Source organism: Nothoprocta perdicaria, unplaced genomic scaffold (assembly GCF_003342845.1).
Source record: "Nothoprocta perdicaria isolate Ctin4 unplaced genomic scaffold, notPer1 scaffold_1, whole genome shotgun sequence".
NCBI classification, from domain to species: Eukaryota; Metazoa; Chordata; class Aves; order Tinamiformes; family Tinamidae; genus Nothoprocta; species Nothoprocta perdicaria.
The window spans coordinates 1869700-1892136 of record NW_020454093.1 but is presented as its reverse complement, the minus strand read 5'-3'; the positions used below and the strand labels follow the sequence as shown (position 1 = coordinate 1892136).

The window sequence follows — 22437 nt, the reverse complement described above, 5'->3', positions numbered from 1 at the left end:
CAGTTACCTGCACAGCTCTGGCTGCATTCACACAGAGATGCGATGCCTGTGTGCCCTGGTCAGAAGGATGAAGCTGCTGGCCAGAATTAGGCAGCTGTGCTTTCCCAGGGATGTCGGTGTTTTGTTGACACCAAATGTAACAATATTTGATTTAAAAAAATTTAAAAAAAAAAACCAAAACAAACACACAAACCAACCTAACACCACGCATACTASCTAGGCCAGACCCTCCCCTCAGTGTATTAGGAGGCAGGTGATGTACTTGGCAGCAGCAGAGCTTGGGCACGCGGAGCTCTGTGCGCGAGTTCGGAGCTGAACATTAGGTGTCTCTGCTCACTAACGCTTGGGCCCGCAGAGCCTCCCTGTCCTTGGCGGGGCTCCCTGCCACGGTGCAGGCAATGGGGCTASAGCACATGCAGCGAGAGCCCCGGCCCTGCGGGGCTTACAGGCCAGGGCTGCTCCTAGAGGGCCGGCGCAGCGGGCAGGGCAGGCTGCGCAGGGTCTCTGCTCCGGCAAGGCTGCCGCTGTACCTGGTCCTTGCACTCRAGTACGGCACTCGACGCGTGCGGTGGAAGCCGCGCCGCACTCACACGTCCGATCCAGACCCAGCGTCGCTCCTTAGGAACCAGAGAGGAGTGTCTGTCCCGCTGGCTTGTCACAAGTGAGAACAGGGCCTTATGTTATTATACGGAGGGCAGGGGCCAGTCTTCCCAGGAGCCAGAGAAGAGAGGTCCTGCTGCCTTGGTTCAAGGCCGTGGTCTACCAAAAGCAAATGAGTCTTGCTGAGAGGCCAGGTGACTCATCCCACTAACATGCCTGATGGCTTCCAGGACACAGCTGGTGTCTCTTCTACTGCCCTTGGTAGACAAGACATGTGCAAAACTGAGCTATACTGGAACCCATATATCATTAGCAGGGCTTTAAGTCGGTGCCAGATTTAATTMAAGAACTACTGCCTTTAGTGGGAACTGAATCAGACCTCCAGAGCTCTGGCTGTATTACTTGGTAGACTACAGTAACATGATGGCCATAGTTCCCAGTCTCCAGTCCTTTCAGTTCTCCCAGCCCTCGGCAATTCATGTTCTGATCTAATTGCTCTCTTACTTGCTATCTTTTTTTTTTCTTTTTTTTTTGGCACTTCTGCAATTTCTGCAGAAGCCATTCTGCAGCTCTTCCAGACAGATTGGTAGTAGAAATCACAATGTATCTGTAACCTGAGAAACAATCATTTATTGGAAGTCACAGGTAAGTAAACATTACCAGCTAAGGAATAAAGTGCTATTACTGTTATTCATTTGTTTTTTTCTGCTTGTAAAATATTGGCTTTATAACACACCAGCCAGTGGTAAAGCTGCTGCCACCCTGCCTAGTCATTTACAGCCTGAGGAATGGCTCTGAGGTGAGACTAAGAGCTTTCACTTTCTRCAGTTTAATAGACTTACATAAGGCCTGGGCAGGGTCCTGAGCAGCCAGACCAGAGCACAGTAAGTTGTGTAGTTGCATCAGTTAACTGAGATCTGTCACTACCTCTGTCTAACCACTGACGGGACTGCATTAGATTCAATAATCATCATACAATGGTGACAGTCTCCTGATACACAGACCTACTGGGCTAAAGTCTGCCTCTTTTTATACCAAATTAATGCAATTAAGAGCAGCATCTTTCATCTCTTTAAAATTAAAAAGTTGAATTTAGAACCTAAATCCTAAATCAACAGGAAGTGCAAGTGCTAGATATTCTGAGGCTCACACTAAAAATCATGTGCACGACCCAACGTAACCAGCCTGCAGAACAACGATCAACRCCTAAGCAGGAGCCTAAACCGGTACCGCTTGATCACCTCAGGARCAGGTTTCTGAAGAAGACTCCAGGCTTCAGTCCTTGCTGCCTTCCAGCTCCAAGAACTTCACACAAGCCACCGCAGTGTCCTCTATGGATTTGGAGGCGCCGGTGAGATTTGCAGCCAAGTGAGGCAGAACACCTGATGTCACTTGATTGAAGTAACACACCTATTAAAACAACAGTACATGAAACTCACAAGCACACAGATGGCAACGGCCATTTCCACACTGCCTATATAATGATCWAAGTAGCTCTGGATGAGAATAAAAGCGCTATTAAACTGGAGGAAAGAGCATGACTTCTTCTTGCAATAATTTAGTGATCTTGGTGTCCTCAAGCATGCAGGTAATTGCATGGAGCAGTGGATCAAAAAACATGAAGTCCACATGGGCTTTATGAACAAAGATGTTGCCTTTGGAAAGAACCACACTCTCTGGGCACTGCTGAGTATTTTCAGAAGCATATTTTCTTAAGTGAAAAGGTTATAACTTACTGTTGGGAAAGAACAGAAGGAGAAGCAATAATTTGCCTAGGGATGGGATTCTGCTTGCATAATTTCTGACACACAGAAGTTAAGCATTTAGTCTGAACTGATTCCTTGGGTTTTCTCTATAGCCAGTGAAGAGGCATATGTGCTACAGACCAGTTTAACACACACCTTTTGGAAGCATCATTTTAGGGCTGAATGAACTGCCCTGGTCTCCAGCATCTAGCTCCAACATCCTCCCTAGTTTGTACATGACCAAGCAGGGCTAGCTAAATCCCACCTTGCGGGATACAGACCATCTTAATAGCCACACTCTGGAACTCTGGGGAGACTCATTGCTGCTGCGCTCCTGTTTTCTGCAGCAGCAGGGTGTGAGCTCAAAGGAGAGCGYGTGCACGTGGCCAGGAGAGGCCGGCGGGGCGGCCGAGCTGCTCACCACGCACGAGCTGCTGCTCTCGCTGTGGATCTGGAATCCAGCGCAAGGCACTTCGATCCTGCAGTGCTCCGGGGAAGGCGGCAGGGACGCCAGCGTAACCGACCTCACTGCTACGACGTAGGGTTCACTGCAGGGCAAGCGTGAGAATCAAACATCTCCTCAGCAACATACTGAAAAAAATATCTGTAAAGGACCAGAACTAGAGAATATGCAATTTCTTTACACTGAAATACACGACTAGCTATACTAGGGATGTCATTTCATACGAAGGCAAACAAACCCCTGTATGTTTAGAGACACAACTCCCCTCAAAAGGCCTATGCCTGCATGCAGGGACACTCTATGGAAAGCCACACAGCGACCACCCATGTACAGCAGCCTCCTTAAGACTGCTGAGCAGCCGTAGCCCTGGCTGACCTAATGGGCAGGAATCAAGTGGCRAGATGGGATATTCGTGCCCCCAAGAGACATGGAGTGGTGCAGAGGATTAAAAAGGGCCAGAGGAAAGTATTAGCAAAGATAAAGTATGTGGGGAAGCCAAGAGAGCCAGTGGATTTGGTCTCCTGCGCTTGTTTGGCTGCACCATTCCCTTTATTCCCCCCTTTCTTTATCTGTTCTCCAGGAGCCAGGTCTAGGGATTCAGATAAGGAGCAACCCTTAGTGGACACTCTCAGCAAAGGCAGATGCAACCCAGCTCCCAGAAGTAAGTGGGGAAAAAGCACAGTGCACAATACTACCTAAGAGCAGCGTTCTGTTAATAGGCTGAAGTCTGAAAACGTGAAGAATAAAGAGAAAAGAAAGAAAAAGGAGTAAGCATGAGGTAGACCAAATGGACCTATTTATCTGTATTTTATTATGTAAGGACAAACTGATATTTAGAGAAAAAGTAAAAACAACATATGTTAACCTAATCAAAGAACTTCTTAAATGGAATTCTGTGATGAAATTTACTGACACAACAAATGTCTCACACTCTTAGGTTTCAGGAAAGGCCAAGCATTCCCCTGAATAAGAAGAGATCCAGAACTACATTAAATAAGATTAAAAAGTAATTAAAATCCCAGCCCTGTACACACTGACAGCCTCTTCCTGCCTACGACACGCATTTATTTCCCCAGATTGCCAGTCTGAAGACACTCTGGCCTGTTTTTATCCTGATAACACTGCTGAAGAGTCCCCATCAAAGCAGCACTGCTGGATTATGATACACACRTGCAGTGCTCTTCATTCACCTCTTCACATATTCACGACACAAAGCAAATCAGGTCTTGCAAATTCAGGTATCCACACGGTGCAGCACAAAATCACTTCCTAGCCCAATTTCTTGAAGACTAACATAACATCTTTGCCTTCCGGGGACAGCCCCAAGATAGAGGTTAATAGCAATGAAAGCTGCATTTCYAAAGTGCTCCCAGCCACCCCTGGAACCATTCACTCACCTGGCCTTACAGGGCTGCCTCCGGGACACCAGAACCACAAAGTCATTGGCTTTGCGGCCACTCACGGGTGGCGACGTAATGTAATAAATCTTCTCATCTTCATTCAAGGCCTGTAGGACCTCACAAGTTCTGCAAAGAAATTTGACAYTCCCAGGCAGTACCTGCCATGAGCAATAACTTCTCTTTATATTCAAATGTTGAGCAAGAGAGTGGAACAGAGAGTGAGAGACGGAGCTTTTCTGCAGCGCTTTATCTGATACCACCTCTTTGTCCCACAACATTTTTTTAAAAGGGCTGCAAGGTGTTGGAGCCAGCTACTAACAACATGTCCTTTGCCTACTGCCTGCTCCTGGTGGGAATTAGCCTGCCTCTAGGACTTGCCAAATGRCCACACTTGTCTACCTGATGTGCTACAAGAAAGACAGTCAGGAAACATTTGTTCAAACAGTTGAAACAGTTTTCCTCATCTTAGGCATGTTCACTGAATTTTATTCCATTCCTGCTCCTTCACCCTGCTGGGAGTGGTGACGGCTGTCTCAGTACTCAGTACAGAGAGTGTAACTCAATGTCCCTTTACACCGGCTTCCAGTGTCTCAACAAGACTTGCTAAGCTGAAATGCCATTTTGACCAGCTAGTCAGGCTTTGTGAAGCCTGTCACAARAAACCTAGACATGGACAAGCAACATAACATTTCTTTAAACTCCTTTCTTTAATGAGCCTTAAATTCAGCAGAGACTCTAAATTTTCCAATTCCCTTAAGCTTCCATTTACTCTCACCCTCTGATAAAAATCTGTCAAGATTCAACAAGTAACTGTAACAAGTTCTCCTTAAGGAGAACCTAGGCAAATTTGTATCACCTCAGTCAAACTTACATCAACTCTCACCACTCACTAAGCGACACCATCTACAGCAAATTAAAAGCCATCTTTAAGCAATTCTAAAGTCCACTGCAACTCGAGTACGCTTGTAAGATGTCARTTTTCTTAGAAGGTGAGTATTGAAGCTCCCCATTTCTTGATTTCTCACCAGTCACAGGACACAAACASGAAGGAGCCCAAGATCTGCCTTGTTTCTTACACAGAGCCTTGACAAGGTATATCCAGCTTAAGCAACAGACAACCCACTCACGTTAACCCTTTTAACATACATACGTTGAGGTGAGAAACCTTTCTCATTTTAACACAAGGTATTAAATTTGTTGTTGCAGTTCTCTTTTTTGACAGTCTAGGGCAACCTTATTTTTATTAAGCAGGTTTAGAAGAAATTAGATTTTATTGGGAAAAAGGAAAGCCCATAAAGGGAAAAAAATATCCACACTTTGACTAATGAATCTTTAATGTCAACTTAGAGCAATTTCTTCTTAATTAGGTAGGAAAGTGTCAACATTTCAAAGAACGTTCGTATGAGAAAGGTTAGTTGTCAGCGGATTCAAACAGTCTTAAGCAAAAGAAAAGTTCTGCTTACAAGTAGTGCTTGTCCCATTGCTGGCGGTGTGTGAAGTCAGACAGAAGGGAGAACGCAACATCCGATGGCACCTTCACCTGCATTTCTACTTTGAGTGACAAGACGTCACCCTCCTCATGAGTCCAGATTCTTATCTGAAATAAATGAACAGTGTATGAAAAACAAAGAAGGGTAGCTATAAATATTTTAACATTTATAAACGTTATAAAGCTCTGGCAGCTTTTCTCAGGAGTACATGTGAAACTACATCTGACATGAAAGGCAGATGACTATTCAAGATCAGTTTTACATTCAAACACAGCACAATGTAAAATCAAACACACTGATAGCACTGGGAGCTCTCACAGTTCTCATTGCACGTGGTGAGGTTAGCTGAGTTCAGGAGACAAACGAGTCTGAAAGGCTGGTACAACCTCTTTCTCATTCTATGAGCACGTGCTCTAAAACACCTTCGAAACTGCAGATGTCTCCAGGATTTGAGAGTTACTTCAGTGTATCTTTATTCTGTGTGGAAATCCAGGACCATGCAGAAGGCATCACTTTCATAAATAACAGCAGAGCCATTTAGGAATTAAGGAGGTGCCTCTTACCAGCACTGTTATAGAGTCTTACAAAGGTGTCAGTCCCCCATATCTAAAACCTGATCACGTCCTGCATTGCTTTTGGTAAACCTGGCAGCAGATCAGACTTTAAACCTAGGCAGGTATTTGTCCAGAATCCTGCCTTTTTATAACCTAACTATAACCTTCAAACAGGTGAAGCTACAAAAGTACAGAAGTGCAAGGGGAGGTAAAAACACAACTTTCAAAAAGGAAAGGAGGATATTTTTCTACGGGGGTTCATCTGAAGCAAGAGTTTTACTTGAAGTTTTCCAGGAGCTTAGGAATTCCAAGCAGAAGCCACTGGATGTGGCACTGTGAGTGGGAAGGAGCTGCAGTGGGGCCATGAGATGATGGCCCTGCGATGCTTGTGAGTCCCCATGCGCACAAGCAGAACAAAACCCAAGCAACCAACTGCTCCTACCGCCAGGATTTGGGCCTGAAACCCACGATAGAATTTAAAAGTGAGAAGCTGTATGTAACAAAGCACGCACAGTTCTTGCAAGAGGGCTTGGCATGTTTCATAAAWCTTGTGTAACAAAAAAAGACAGGTAGAAGAGAGTGCTTAGAATTAATRGACTCAAATTTTAACCTGATATGCTCATTGCCTTCTCACATCCTCAAAAGATTTAACAGATTTTAATTTCTAAGTGAAACAAGATCCATGAACAGCATTATCTTGTTGGTCTTGTTTGCAGTATCAAAAATTAATCAYCTTTTGGTTTCCCGAGCATTTATGCAACAACCTCTTCCCAATAAACCACCTCACAGATGCTGAAAAGTTGTTTTTCGCCACCAGATATTCTACATAAAAGGCTCAAGACCTTGTACATGACTCAGTCTGCTGTGAGACAACAGCAGTGCTAAGAACAGGGAGGAGGCAAGCTGGCCGAACCTCCTCAGAAACAATGCAGGGCAGATAGCATTCCCTGGGGCTGCAGCTAYACTAGCACTCAGAGGCCTCAAGGATATGCACAACTGTTGCCGGAGATGCAATATGCAGGAGATCAGACTAAAACATCTTAGGTCTCTTTCAGTTCCCCTAAAATCTCTGCGTCTGTGTGTCCTTAAAGTAATCTGCCAGCCACTAAGTACATTTCTGACCCAAAGCTTAAGAGATTTTTCTTTAAAGTTTGGAAAATATGCACTGTAACTGCATTAAATTTGATTTTTCTCAATTGTTAAAGTTTTCTTGCTACTGTTTGCCGTAACAGCATATGTGTATTTTAAAACTGCCCCACATATGATTTCTCAAGGATTTTAAGCTTGTGGCATTGATCCATGAAGAGAGAGGCATCTTGCTTGCTGGCTTTTGGAAAGGAAAAATATGCACAGAGAAAAAGAGAGTCAAGTGGTCTTCTGAGAAGGTAGAGACTGATAGCATATGAACAGCTTGCATCCATTTAAAGCCATCACAAGATAATGCCTACTGCTTAGGAACATCTCCTATTCTGTAAAGCTGGTAAAGGGAGTACTTTACAGGCTGCCACACACTTTGTTTATCACGGTGTTGAGATGCCCAGCAGATTTCGCTGCCTAGGCAGAGATGTCTAAGTTTGGTGTTTCAATGAAATCAAGTTGGCAAAGCATCAGAAGCACTTCAATGTTCACAGGAGCGAGGCAGGGTTTTGCTCGCTTGTGTTCTGTGCTGTCCGGTGTGGTTGCTCAATAAGCCCAGCTGAGCAGCTCCTGGGGCCCTATGTTCTACCAGCCATTCAGGACCTTCTCAGAGAGCCACCACGATGCCCAGACTACACAGTGTTTTCCAGCCTTTCAGGGAAAGTCTAGAAATCTGGCTTTTCAGTCCTAGCCACAATAAACCAAACATTTTCAAGCCAATGAACTTATTTGCACATGTTAAACGTTGCTTTTCTACACCCAACTTTTACGGTGAAACATAACGAGAGTGGCCATGCAGCTATTTCCCAATTCTTCAACTTACATTATCCAGGGTACGGGTTATTTCCCACCCAGGTTTTGCTGCCAGGTGTGCCAGTGTGGCTATATTGCTGTAACTCAAACAGGCCTGAAATATAAAAAATATTGCTGAAAACAAAGAGATAAAAGTACATTTTACTAAGCATTCCAGAAATGAGATGCTGGTCYTCTATCATTACATTACCCCTGAAGCAGAAATAAATGTGTATTTTCCCAGAAGTGTTTTCCTTCCAGAAAACACAGTCCAGTAGTTTCTGAATTAAATACTTCCAATAGCTAGATTATGTGCTCACATGGCTGATGGCAAAACAACCCTAATTAAACAACAACAACAAAATTCTAATTTGGGCTTCTCTGATTATAAAGCAGAGCAGAAAAACTGTGACCACCAGAGAGATAATACAGGTAACCTCAGAGGCCACTAAACTAATGATTTTGTCTTTTTTTTTTTCCTCATAAGTAATTACAATCGACTAGAAAATTAACCTCTCCATTGCTATCATGCTGTGGTGTACCTTGGCAGGGGCTTTACGCAGACGGCTCTGAGCCCAGAGATGCAAATATGCCTGTTTTTCCACGGGCAGAGTTCATGTTGTACCAAAAGAATGTATAGCTTAAGAAGTCCTATACGACATATCTCCATTTAATCTTAAATAAATTCAAATATTCATTTTTTAATRTTGTGTTCATGTTTATTTTCTGGCAGGAATTCTGTGTTCACGGGATTAAAACTTCACAGGTGATGCCACTGYTAACAGCAAATCACTTCCTGCATTATAAAGCTCCAACTATTACTTACTTTTAGAAATAACAGAAAAAGATCCAGTAGCATTTCTGGGAGCTGCTGACAGCTGAGCTACAATTAAACTTTAACGACAAAAATTCTGCACTGAGGCAACATTTCTGGAGTGCTCCCTCAGCAAGTTTGCCGACGATACCAAACTGGGTGGAGTAGCTGATAGCCCTGAGGGCTGTGCTGCCATCCAGAGGGACCTGSACAGACTGGAGGACTGGGCGGCGAGAAACCTCATGAGGTTCAACAGGGGCAAGTGCAAGGTCCTGCACTTGGGGAGGAATAACCCTGGACACCAGTACAGATTAGGGGTGGACCTGCTGGAGAGCAGYCCCGCAGAGAGGGACCTGGGTGTCATGGTGGACGACAAGTTGACCATGAGGCAGCAGTGTGCCCTGGTGGCCAAGAAGGCCAACGGGATCCTGGGRTGCATTAAGAAAAGYGTCTCCAGCAGGTCGAGGGAAGTGATCATCCCCCTCTACTCAGCCCTGGTGAGGCCACATCTGGAGTACTGYGTCCAGTTCTGGGCTCCCCAGKACAAGAGKGATGTGGAGCTGCTGGAGAGAGTCCAGCGCAGGGCTACSAGGATGATCASGGGCCTGGAACATCTMCCMTATGARCAAAGGCTGAGAGAGCTGGGTCTGTTCAGCCTGGAGAAGAGGAGGCTGAGGGGGGACCTGATCARYGTGTATAAATACCTCAAGGGAGGCAGTGAGGAGGAGGGGGGCGGCCTCTTTTCAGTGGTGGGCAGGGATAGGACTAGAGGAAATGGCTTCAAACTGAAGCATCGGAAGTTCCACAGGAACTTAAGGAAGCATTTCTTCACTGTGAGGGTGACAAAGCACTGGAACAGGCTGCCCAGRRAGGTTGTGGAGTCTCCTTCTTTGGAGATCTTTAAAACCCGCTTGGATGCAGCCCTGTGCCAYGTGCTCTAGGTGACCCTGCRTGAGCAGGGGGGTTGGACTCGATGACCTCTGAGGTCCCTTCCAACCTTCGGCATTCTATGATTCTATGATTCTAACATTTAGGGTATGCACAAATCCATCCAAGTTCAGGCTCATCACCATTAACTTTATGGTGTGGGCACAATCTATGGCCCAGCATATCCAAGCTAGGAAAAACATATTCCTAGATACAGTCCATCTAGGAATTAACATGTTTTTTCCTCTGCTTTTCACTGCAACAGCCTAGGCTGTTTCACTGCTTTGTTGGTATGGCCATGCCTATCGCCCACACACCTCTGACATTTCAAATTCAGTTTCAAAACAGAGATTGGAATATTGATAATAAAATCTCCATAGATTTTGTAAAAATTAATGGCTGAGAAAATGGAGAAAGACCCAAATCAACTGCTCTCCAGCAAGATTTATCTGTTAAAACTTCCTGGTTAGCAACACGTGCTCRGCAAATTGGCGCACACAAAACTCTGGACTAGTCAGTCCATGCTAGTCAGTCCATGGACTAGTCAGTCTTGCCCAGTGACAAAGCAAAAAAGGACCCACAGGAGCTATGGGCACTGGATTTGATGCCACAGGGAAAAGAAAAGACAGCACACTGGAACAGGCAGGAAACTTGTCTCCTTTAGCACTCCTGCTTGTGGAAGAACTTGTTAAAACAATTTGCAGATTCTATCTTAAAGCCATTTTTTACTCTTTGTATGAAACTCAAGGCAACATCTCATATTGAGGTATCTACTCTCTTGACCTTTTTTTTTTTTTTTCTTCCAGAAGAAAAAATAAACTTTATCTAATTACACATTATTCCATAATTTATGTAGGCAGACAGCAGGACAGGACCTAAGGATTACCTGGTTGCTTATCTCCCAGAGGTCAGAAGGCATGTCTTCCTGAGCAGAAAGCATGCATTTTCTAAAACAAAGTGCAATAATAGCATGGATTAGTTCTTGGATTTCTTCAAAATGCGCTTATAACAATCACTTCTATAGGCTTAAGTGGCTTCAAAATACTTCAGAAATATTCAATCAGTCTTCGGTTGGAAGACATATATGCAATACGCCCATTCTCTTCAAGAATGATGGGGAAATCAAAATGCACTAAAGAGCTAACTATTGACTTGGAGGAGAGGAATAGCCCCTAATGATTTCAAATGCAATTTGAATCTGAATTTCTGGGCAAAAGATTTGAAAAATTAAGCAGTGCAACAAGTGTGTTTGAACAGATTATGACGACTTAACAAGATAATACTTTACTAGATAATATATTAAAAATTACAGAGTTTTCAACATCACGTTCTTGTAAACCAGCCGTACCTGGCTAATCGAATTCTCCTTCGTGCAATAGCTCCACGATACCGCCTCACGCCATCCTTTGCAAAAAGAAAAGCACACAAGGATAAACCTGATTAAATTAGGGCACATTCTATTTTGACACTTTTGTACAATTGAACAACAACTAAAAAAATATACTTCTGCTAGGTGGACAAATCTCAGAGGGGTATTAAAAATAAATTGGACACTGTACTTTGGACTTTGTCCAGTTTAACTGAGGTCTGTGACTTACTTTTCAGCTGACAACATCTCCTACGCTGGCAAATCAACCTAGTAAGAAAGTGTCCTCAGAGCAGCACTATCCTGGCACTTCAGTCCTGGTCCCGTGAGAGCTGCACTGTGCAGTGCTGCACAGGACACTCTGTTCTTCTCAAACATGCCAGCTACCAGATAAATCCCTAAGCCAATTCCCCATTTTCTGGTAAAAGTAGAAGAGAAATCTGGACTGGTTTAGTTCTCTTTTAGTGCACACTGGTTTGGGGCACAGACAATATGGCTATTGAAAAATCACAAGCAGGCACGATGCAAATGGATGTAATCTGCCCTTCAAGGTGGCAAGTCCTTCCTGTCTCTTACTACTACTATATCCAGAGGAGAACTTTTTTGGAAGCGTATAAGTGACCTAGGAGCACACACTGCACTCCAAATCAAGGGGAGTCTTTTCTCTGAAGGACATACCACCCTGGAAGAAGCTTCCTTTTTAATTGCTTTTAAGAACTGAAATAAGCAGGTAATCTCTTCTTTCAATCCAAGATCACCTGTGATTTCTGAAAGACAGCACTTGACCATTTTGTGGCACACTGCCATACCAACAGTGACTTTCAGTCAAACAATCCCTGAAAATTTGGATTACTCTGAGCTCATGCTACATTTATTTTCCCCAGATTTATTTGTTTGACAGTACAGGAATGGGTGTGCATGCTTTTCCCTTGGACTTAATTTATGGATGCTCTAAGCAGCTTTTTCAAGGCATACAGTGTTTTTTTCTGGTGGAAGCAAAGCTGTTGTGACTTTTTTTTTTAAGCTTTAGAAAAGTTAATATTTCTTCTTGCAACAATTTTTAATGGGTACTCATGAACCTTACTGTCCCATTTGGTACAAATGGTACCTTGATTTATTTGTCCAATTGCTATCCTACAAAACATAAGTTCACTGCTGTTAAATAATTGTTTAATCCCTGTCTACAGAGAATCTAAAAAAAATCATTGCGTTGGACCAATAAGTTAATGACAGGTGACAAAACAGCAAACAATTCAGCAACAGTATCTGCACTGCTCTGAGCGCTTACTGAACTGTTTGCAGGGAGACATTTGCTGAAATCTCTGTGTCCAAGACCTAGACAGCACATGCTGTCACAAGTGTGGATTCCTACAGACTTCTTAACTAATTCTGCTTCTTGTGTTCATTTAGAGTTTATAAAAGTACCTTTATCCACTTAGCCCTTAAGGGCTTCAGTCAGTTTCTGACTGTCTCAGGATCCTTTGAAGTCAATGGAAATGGTATAAGACCTGGAAGCACAGGCACGTGCTTCCAAAAGACAAATTCATCCTCTCTTTCCATCATCTAAAGACTGTTCTCCACTAGACTGTTCAGATTCAGCGTCTGACGTCCGACAAAATTCTCACTCAGAGGCAAACACTGCATTGAGATGCTTCCTCAGCCCTCTCAATGAGGCTGTGCCTTCCCCATCAAGATGGATTTCAGTGCACTGCTTTGTTGAGTCCTTGCTTTTCCTGGAAGACCATCAGTAGCTGGCTAAGCAACATGCAGGCTGCTGGGCTGGCCAACGTAATCCCACGTCCACAATCACCCTGCTTCCGAGAACGAGAGCTGACCTTTGTAGTAGGCTTAACTCTGGGAAAGGTGAGCAGCTCTCCTTTGTCATTTACARCATGAAAAATGAGGAAAGCGCTGTTAATATGCCGTGCTTGGTCCTTGATCCATTCTTCACAGTTATAAGCCTCAACACGGACACCAACCTCCACACTGAAATAAGAGTTTAAATTAATTATTGAAGCACTGGAAGTGATGCAGAAGTAGCCCTGAGACATACTAAGCAGGACTGCTGCAGAGCTCACAGGGGCAGGAAGTCTGATTCAAATACATTTTGTAGCACAGGCAACAAATTACTCAGTCTGGACAGACACGCTGCAGAAGTGAAATAAAAAGGGGCTCTAGGTAAATAGTGCTGGTAAAAYGAGAAGAAAGGGAGCTAAGCAGCAAAATGCAAACACCAATGAGGAGACTAAGAGACAGCAAAAGTCAGCAAGATGCTATCGATTTGATGTTCTGCACATGCACAGCACTGATAGCCCTCGGGCAGGACCAAGAGTATCTACAGCAAAAGCAGCCACAAAATAGCTATGCCAAGACASTGTTTGTCCCACAAAAGCTGGAGGAGGGTTTGCTTCACCTTGTGCCCTCTGTGGCTTGTCTTGCTACAGCTCAGGACCTGCCCCCATGTGACTATGTCCTGCTGCTCTGGAGCAGAGCCTGGCTGAAGGAAGAGGCCTCAAGGTAAGCTGTATCACAGCCCTGGTGCAGGCCCACAGGTCTTCTCTTGGCCCAAGAACCATTCCTATGGTTGGAGACCACTGCCAGCCTAACAGACTAGTGTCAAAGCCACAATCCCTTTGCCAGAGCAGAGGAGAGTTTTTCTCTATGGTGCAAAAACAACAGGAGTYGGAAATCTGCCCCAGAGACAGCACATACACATGGGAAAAAGTGGGTAAGTGTGAGCAAGCAGAATCTGCAGGAGGCTGATAAGAAGTCACAGCTGCATCCCCTAGTGTGCTTAAATGCATGTTCCACTCTTAAAATGACCCGACTCCACACTATGCCTCCATGAGGAAGGTGAAGGTTGGCTTTAGGCTGCAGCCGTTTCTTCCAAATGGCACTGACAAAGTCTCCCCACTGCATGCACTCAAACTTGAAGACAAAACAAAACAAAACATGAATTTTGCCAAACTCCAGAAAAAATGGGAATGTCAAACTGGCAACAAATGGGCAAACAKGAAGGGCCCGGCAGCAAGCTGCAGCTTTCTGATCAGTCAAGGCCCTAAGAGCAAAACGTCTCCCCAAAAACCCTGAAGTCTGGAGTCAGATTTTACAGGATGAGGATTTGGCTATGAAAAATCTTCTTAGTATGAGAATGAAAGTCAAAATAGATTTTAGAATACTTTCCCTCAGAAAAGTTTTTAGAAATGCAAAAAAAAAAAAAAATCATTCAGTAAGGCAAATCCCGCTGACAGCTAAAACCTAAAACATGCAGTTAAACTGGTGCTGGAGAGGTTAAGAAATGCAAAAAGCACAAGTACCTTTACCTATTCTGAAATGTGTTGTTCACAATTGCATTGAAGACAAGGCGGTCACCCACAACGGAGGGTCCCCGGAATTTAAACATATCGACTGATTTCAAGACGGGATACGAACGGCAGAGGCGGCTGAAATCAGAAGAGCACGTAAGAGCAAAACAGAGTCTTGCAAAAACCACCTTTCCTGGGTTGGCAGAAGGTAGTGACTACAGCAACAGGTTCTGCAGAGCCAAGATCAGTGTATAACTAATCCCTTCCATAACCCACAGAAATASAGTTAACATGTTCAGCTCCAGCAGCGTATAATTTGGGCCTCAAACGTAACAATGCTACTTATGTCATGCTGTTTGGTCTTCAACACACTTTACAAACACTAATTAATTCTCACTGCTTTTTATTACCTTCTTCTGGAGACAGATCACGAATCTCCCGCTTACAGAGTAGCTCCTTCCTTCACAAAGTTTCATTATATGTCTGCATGGGGTGTAGGGTATTGCTCAAGACATAAAGATGTCAGATCATAAAGCCTTTATTCAGTTAAAGAAACCTGAGCAGAAGGGTTCGGCCCCAGAAAGAGTGTTCAAGCAGCGGCAATTTCAATCTGTCAGTTCTCAATATTTTGTAATTTTCTGCTTGTTTGTCCAATTGTTTCTGGTTTCTTGAACACACACAGGAATAGCAAGATGCTGTTGTTATCAATCCTTATCAATCTATAAACCCAGAATGATTGACTACATTTTAAAATACCAGGACAGAGTAGTGCATCAAGTACAAAAAAAACTCTTGATACTTCCGTATCCTTTGTCCTTCCAAGTGTGTATYGCATCCCCTCAGCTGCCTCGGCTGCGGCACAGCTGATCCTGTACCACATTCAGTCATGAGCAGCCAGGCTCAGCAGAGTTAGCCCATGGATCTCTCTGAACTGTCAGCAACAGAGGCTGTAGCTACTCTGGCTAGACTTTGCTGGGCTAGGATAAACGATTCCTTCTGCCAGGAGAGTGCCCTTTTCACAACTGTACCTGGGAAAAATGCTCTTTGAACCAGTACCGTAAAAGAAAAACAGATGCATGCTTGATCCCAGCTGCACTGCTAAAAGAATAATTCTGCAATGCCATAGCTTCTGCACTAAGGAACTCTGCTGATCCTCCTCTCCTCTGACATTTATAGCCCTGACAGAAGATATCTGCAGTGTGGCAACATCCTCAGAGTTTGCAAGCTCTTTGGAGCAAGCATTGTTTAAGTGCAACCAAAGTCACACTCCTTATTGGGACCTTTGTGCATCACATAATCAGAAGAAAATATAAAATAGTGCCATTTATTTTAGTCTTTGAAAAAACACATACATTTTACCCTCATGTATGTAAGCAAAGTCTTCTAAGAATCGCACGTGTACATGGGAATAGATTTTCATTGTGCACTTTTAAACCTGAGAACACAATTTTGTGGTGTTCTTAGCGTTTAACTCAATTGCGTTCTGTAAAGTAATGTACCGGTATTGTTAAGTGTGCACAATTATCTGTTGCTAATTAATTGACTGGTACAACTTGTTAATAGACTTGTACATTCAAACGACTTTGTAATTTCATTAAGAATAATTTGCTTTTCTTATTTAAAATGCTAAATGTTGACCTCATTTACGACATTCACAATAAAGATGCAAACATAATATGAYGGGAAATAATAGAGGAACAAAAGGGAAATTCAGACTAAGTATCAGGTACTTTTTCCCTGGAAAACKAAGCTCTGAATACTTTTACTGGAAGTGTAAAACATCAAGAAAGGGCAGATCTGTAAGATATTCAATTACTGTCCAGCTGAAAAAAAGGGTTTCAGGGATGAGTGGGTGGGAAAATAACCTTTAAAATACTCTTACAAATATATTTTTCAAGAATTCCCCTCCTCCACCAATCCTCCATCAGAATCTGTGGCCATAGCAACTCTTAACTGGCACTTTCAAAGGTCAGATCTAATTGTGAGTTGCTTCAAAAAAGGACTGTAGTGAAACTAGCTATTTCTCAAACCTAAAATACAGAATCTCTGCTTTCATCCAGCCACTGCCATCAGCTATTATTCCTGATATTTGCAACACGACAAATCATGTTTGACATTCACAGTTCCAAAGAAAATATTTTCACTACCTGCTTTGTTGATGTTTCCTTTCTGTTTTCAAACCTAAACGTGCCTCTCACTAGGTCAAATTTATCAAATGACAAGAGGTAAATATTATGGGTCAGATTACGGCCCAAATCAGAAGCATTCCCTTTGAAGTCAGGGAAATTACACACTGGGGTAAGGTCGATGCATTCTGTTGTTAATAAAAAGAGCTGTTTATCCAACCACTACAGAAAATCTGTTGTTATCAGTACAACTACTAGCGACAAATCAAAACTACATGAATAATGAATGGGAAAGTCATTTAATTATTAAAGTTAAAAAACGAAAACATGTCTAAAATCCCTGCAGTGAATTAGGTCATTTGGCATGCAAGGAGAATTCCAACGGAAACTCCAGTCTTGCTTACAAAGAAGCTTTGTATAGAGCCCAAGAGCAAGGAGGAAAAAAGCAACGGTTCAGTTTCAGAGAGAGAAATTAAATGATTACATGCCTCAGCCATAATGGCAAGCAATAACAAAAGGTGTCACAAAAATATTTTGCATTTTTTTTGCACCTAAAGATGTCAAACGCCTTTAAATTGCTGGAACATTACAACCCACAGCATGTGGGGCTTGGCATCCCTATCAGTTTTACCTTTCCAAGAAGAGTATTTCTGCTTTTAAAACACTGCTCCGAGTGTGAGGAGCCCTGGTTTCTAGTCCTATTTTTGCTGACTGTCTGCAGAGAGCCTCAGGCAGATAATCCAGCCTCTTGCCACAGGGCCGCTGTGTGTAACAAGGAGAAAATAGTATTTCCCACCCCAGGCTGGCTGGGGTCCATAGGAAGGGATGCCATAGGAAATGTGCCAAATCAACAGGGAAAAGACCTGCAATCCTAGGAGGAAGAGAAGTCACAAAGATTTGAGTAAATTAAAATAAGTCCTGGTAAAGCCCTTAACTTTAAAATTGAGGTACACATTCACCTAGAACCTTATAAAAGGACTGTGGCACAGAGCAGTACCTTGCTGAAATGCTAGCCACCGTCTCCATCCAAGCCATGATCTGGCCACCAAAAGCATTTTCATGATGGTTTGCATGAGGAGGCAAGACAAGCTCAATACTCTGCACATGAGTAAGCTCAGTGGAAACCGCATCTTCCTCTTTAACAGTATCTGGAAAAAAATGGCAGCAATGTATTAATGGTTTATTTCACATCAGCTGCTAAGACACATGGCCAAAATGCAAACCACAATTCTCCATCACTGCAAGGTGCCATTTGCATGAGGCATGATGAAAAGATAAATTCTTAAAGATATGGAATGTCAAAAAATTGCGGTCCTTTCCCAGGGCTGCAAGAGGCTGAAAATTTGCTCTGTTGTGCCAAGAAGAGGTGGAGATGGAGCACGCCTGGGTGTTTCGCAGCACAGTGATCCCTCCAGCCACCCCTGTCCCTCAGCAAGCTCTGTGAGAAGCAGGAATGTGGAACTCAGCTGGCTGAGAGCACCGCAGGCCACTCAGCCCTGCACAYGTTTGTGATGACTCACGGCTGCTCGGCCTGACCTGTAAAGGACATTTAAAGCAGTTTACTCCTTATCTCACATTCAAATGCCTTTCACAGACTTTGGCCCCCACGTATGACCTGCACCTCTGCTAATGGGTCTAATGAAGGGGAGAGTGTGGTGATCACTTTATAACCTGCTACCTGCAAACCTTGCGATTATTAGAGACAACACGCAAGGCGCACACACGTTAAAGAGATAAACACTGATCTAAATTAGTAACTGCCTTCCATTATCTGAACTTTTCCAAGTTTTCAAATGCTTAGTCACACRTTCTGTCATCTTTCTTTTCTTCAGTTACATTTTGCTACATTATGTTCAAGCATGAGATTRTATCAGTCACTTAAAAAGCGTTCACCTGCACTATATGCTACTTGACCTGACATGACTTTTGATTTTTGCCCTAAATGACCTACCTTAACACTATGTATATGTGTGTGTGCAGACACATCTGACTCGCTTGCACTTTAGACCTATTTAAGTTGTTGCATAACATGGAAACAAAAGACAACCTTCACTTGATGGATGGGATTTATATCCGTTTGCTACCTGGAAGCTTCTACAGTATTTACCCCTTTCCGCTATTTTGCTTGTTCTGTGTCCTCCAGAATCTGAATTAGTGTTAGCAATGGCAGGATCTTTCCAGGAACTTTCCAGGCAAGGCAATGGAAACCAAAATCATCAGTCCATCGTTATCTGTTTGATGGTATTAGCCATTGCCTGTGAGAGAGATACCAGGAAAGCAAATACTTGCCTTCTTGCAACAGTCTCTCCTGTTCTAGACTTCATTGAATTGTTAATATTAGAATTTATATTTAGAACTGTTTGCCTCTTTCCTCCATTAAATACTGTTGTGTCAAATATTGCAAATATCAGATTTATGAAATATTTGTGCTATTTTGCGCAGGGGAGAACAGCATGGCATCTTTGAATACAGTTGTTGTTTAAGAACAGAGATTACCACCAAAAATAAACATGTTTCTCCTCAGCTTTTTTAATYTGGTTCTGAGGAGGTTTTAAGTTTTTACGTTTTTTCTGCCCATTTTCATCACTATGTGATGAAACATCATTATTTTTTCCCTACTTGTTGACAATGATCTCATGGCATGAAAGCTGCTCTGAATGTTTGCCTGCAAAGGAACAACCATAAAACCAAATGGATTTATTCCTTCTACTTACATCACAACAAATGTTATTGGATTTCACTCTTGTATTGCAAGATTCTGCTTGAGCCATTAAATGCTATACRTACAACCTATATGAAGACCTGCATTTCACACTTAATGCATGTTTTGCTTTCAATCCTTCACTTTAAATCCAGAATTTCTGAAACAGAAACGAATACTAACGCATCAGAATAGCTGTCTTACCCTCACAAACCTGGCACAGCCTTTCCAACCTGAGACTACMACCTCAAGGTGGCTGGACTGTTCCTTTCCCTCCCTTCCAGCTACCCATAAACTGTGTGTTGCCTGTTCTGTACTGACCACAGCAACCATCCTCCTTATTACTCTCCTGCATCAGGTTCTGAAAGACTTTCTCATAGTCCAGGCGGATTCTCCTTCTCTCAATAGCTAGGCTATGTTCCAAGTGGTCTTGTCTAGACAGAAGATCTACAGGTTTCAATTCAATCTACAAAAAAAAAAGAAAACAAGATGAAAGAAGAAATCATCTTCATTGCATAACCATACCAAGGTGCACACTGAACTCAAAATGGCTCTTCAGATTGAGTTTGAACAAGAGTATGCATTAGCATTTGTGAGACTTTGCTATCAACTGTCCAAGATGAGTTGTTAATATTGATAACAGCAGAGTTAAAGTTCAAGAGATTCGGCATTATCTTTCTGTCCCTTTCCACTTTCATAACACAACTATTTGTTCCAGCTTAGCTACAAAGTGCATTTACTTTAAAGCACATATGAATGACAGCATGTACTGTTTAAAACAGTTTTCATTAAAAAAAAGAAAAAAAGCAAGTAAATAAAACTTAATTTGAAAGCATAAAATTTTCACATCAGCAAAAGCAATCCAGGCACACTGAGCAGTGGTGCAGAGCGTGGGCAAGGGTACCCCAAGGCCCACTCYCACTCCAACCACAGGCAGCTCACTCCCTCTGGTTCCTGCCATTYACTCCATACCCACACGGCCTGTTGCATCCAGCCCTGACTACCTGAGCACTTATTTGCAAAGGAATGTTGGTTTTCTGAGGGGGTGGTGGGTACAGCTTCTGACATTGCAGATTTATGCCCTAAATACTACTTGTGCCCACATGCACATTCCCCTTTGCCAAGATAAGGTCTTTTGCTTCCTAAGTGCAAATTTCATGCATTGCAGTTCAGGGCCAAACTGAATGGAATCCCACACCGGATTCTGCAAAGTATTATATTTAGTTAAATGCTGCAGAGGCACTGGCAGAGCTGTCAGTGAAGAGTCACTGTGGGATTTATCTGTGAGGTCTTCTCAGGAACTCTGCAATACAGCACAGGAACTGCAGCACACACAAAGGCAATCCTGGCGTCCTTGGTGYCCTGAAGCAGTGCTGCTATCCGCTCTGAGCCTTTGCGCCTTCATTCAACCGCTTTCAGTTTCTTTGCCCCATCTCTGTTCCTGCTCAGTGGCTTCCCAGGGTTTTTTTTCTAGCTGGCTCAGCTAAAAGAGTTAAATGGTAAAAGAATTCTGCTGCTCTGTGCACAACTTTGGCAATATTCATTCAGAAATGTGTGTTTGAAAAAAAAAAAAAGTGTTCATTTCTCTGAGATTTCAATTTCTCATTTTGAGTTACTCTTAAATTCCCTTTGGACATGCCTGTCTTGAGCATTAGTTAACTGTCCTAGTTAACTGCCAGCAAAGCGATACTGAAATAACCTCCCTGAAAATCTGGATGAAAGGTAAATGGGTAATGCTATGGACACAAAGCCAAACCACTAATAAATAATCCTTGGACTATTTTAGTGCTCCCAGGTTAACCAGTTTAGCCACTACCTTTTCACAAACAGACTATGCTTTAGTTTGGGGTGTGGGAGGCGGAAAGGTGTTTTAATCTGTTTCTTCTGCAAACTGCAATATATCACTGCAGAAGAAAGGCAGAAACAGTTCCTGCTCACAGGATGATTGTTGCCTGCCAATCTCCAGTGGCTGCTAAAAGGGTAGATGTGCTTTCTTAACTCACAAAACCGGACAAGAAAGTGAGATGTGGTTTACGATTCTAGTTGTTCATGCTCAACAAAGTAGAGTGCTACATCCAAGCAGATTTTAAGAGGAGCTGAGGAATATGTGGCCTTTCTCATAAGAAAACTTTAAAAGAACTGKCCTTATTTGGCACAGCAATATGAAAGCCATGACTGCTTTCTACAAATACCTCCAGGGAGGAAATACTAAGGAGAAGAAACAACATCAGCAAGAAAACTAATTAACATAAATGGTAATGAAYTAATTTAGATTGGAAACTGGCCTAAATAACATTTCCTATCTGAAGAGCGATGCCATGGTATAGCTGTCTCAAAAAGGAGTGGAAGGATTAAAACAAACAAAAAACAGCAGTTTTCAACATGTAGGTAGATCAGTTTCTGAAATGCAGAAACTGAATTCTGGTCCTGCAGATCATGGGCATCTCTTTCAGTGCTGCTGCCCTGCCTCTGTCAGCAGCACCATCCCCACCTAGAAAGGCACCAGTTCTGTTACTACTAGAAAGTGCAGGAGAAAGTGTGAACAACTAAAAAAGCTACCAGCTTCAGAGCAGAGATCGGGGAAAAAGAAAGCCTTGATAGTCTGGACTTTGTGCTGTATTTCTATTATTGGTTGGAAAAGTAAGAGAGGTATCAATCTTTTCTTGCATTTTATAATCAAAAAAAGTTGTTTTATTTCACAAAAATGCACTCCCAAAAACTAAAAGCATAAAACAAAACAAGAAATAATACCTTTACTCCATCAACTGGTTTGGCTACATATGTTGCATACGCCACACTCACAAGCTTTTCTATATTAGCCAATGTATCCTGCAYGGTAACCTTGATGCCAACCTGTAAGGAAGGAGGTAATGGGAGATGAGGACAAGAAATAAAAAATATTTTATCATTGGTAATGCTGATAGAAAACAATGCAGTGTTTTGCAAATCAATCATGGCCTGTCTCTAACACCTTAAAAAAAAAAAGAGAGGAAAAAGAAAAAAAAAAAAAAAAAAAA

At 42.7% G+C, this 22437-nt stretch overlaps 1 protein-coding gene across 1 annotated transcript in view; it reads right to left on the bottom strand.

Moving 5' to 3' along the window:
- Nucleotides 1–1608: 1608 nt before the first annotated feature.
- Nucleotides 1609–22437, bottom strand: part of ACOT12 (acyl-CoA thioesterase 12) — a 26870-nt gene continuing 6041 nt past the window's right edge. Inside the window, exons 4-15 of the mRNA XM_026038714.1 lie at nucleotides 22172–22273; nucleotides 19742–19886; nucleotides 17717–17867; nucleotides 14612–14731; nucleotides 13124–13274; nucleotides 11271–11326; nucleotides 10809–10869; nucleotides 8213–8296; nucleotides 5672–5805; nucleotides 4206–4334; nucleotides 2767–2893; nucleotides 1609–2010 (exon numbers count right to left, since the gene is read on the bottom strand). Coding sequence (XP_025894499.1) covers nucleotides 1876–2010; nucleotides 2767–2893; nucleotides 4206–4334; nucleotides 5672–5805; nucleotides 8213–8296; nucleotides 10809–10869; nucleotides 11271–11326; nucleotides 13124–13274; nucleotides 14612–14731; nucleotides 17717–17867; nucleotides 19742–19886; nucleotides 22172–22273 — 1395 coding nt within the window. The 3' untranslated portion in view covers nucleotides 1609–1875. The remainder of the gene's footprint in view (nucleotides 2011–2766; nucleotides 2894–4205; nucleotides 4335–5671; nucleotides 5806–8212; nucleotides 8297–10808; nucleotides 10870–11270; nucleotides 11327–13123; nucleotides 13275–14611; nucleotides 14732–17716; nucleotides 17868–19741; nucleotides 19887–22171; nucleotides 22274–22437) is intronic.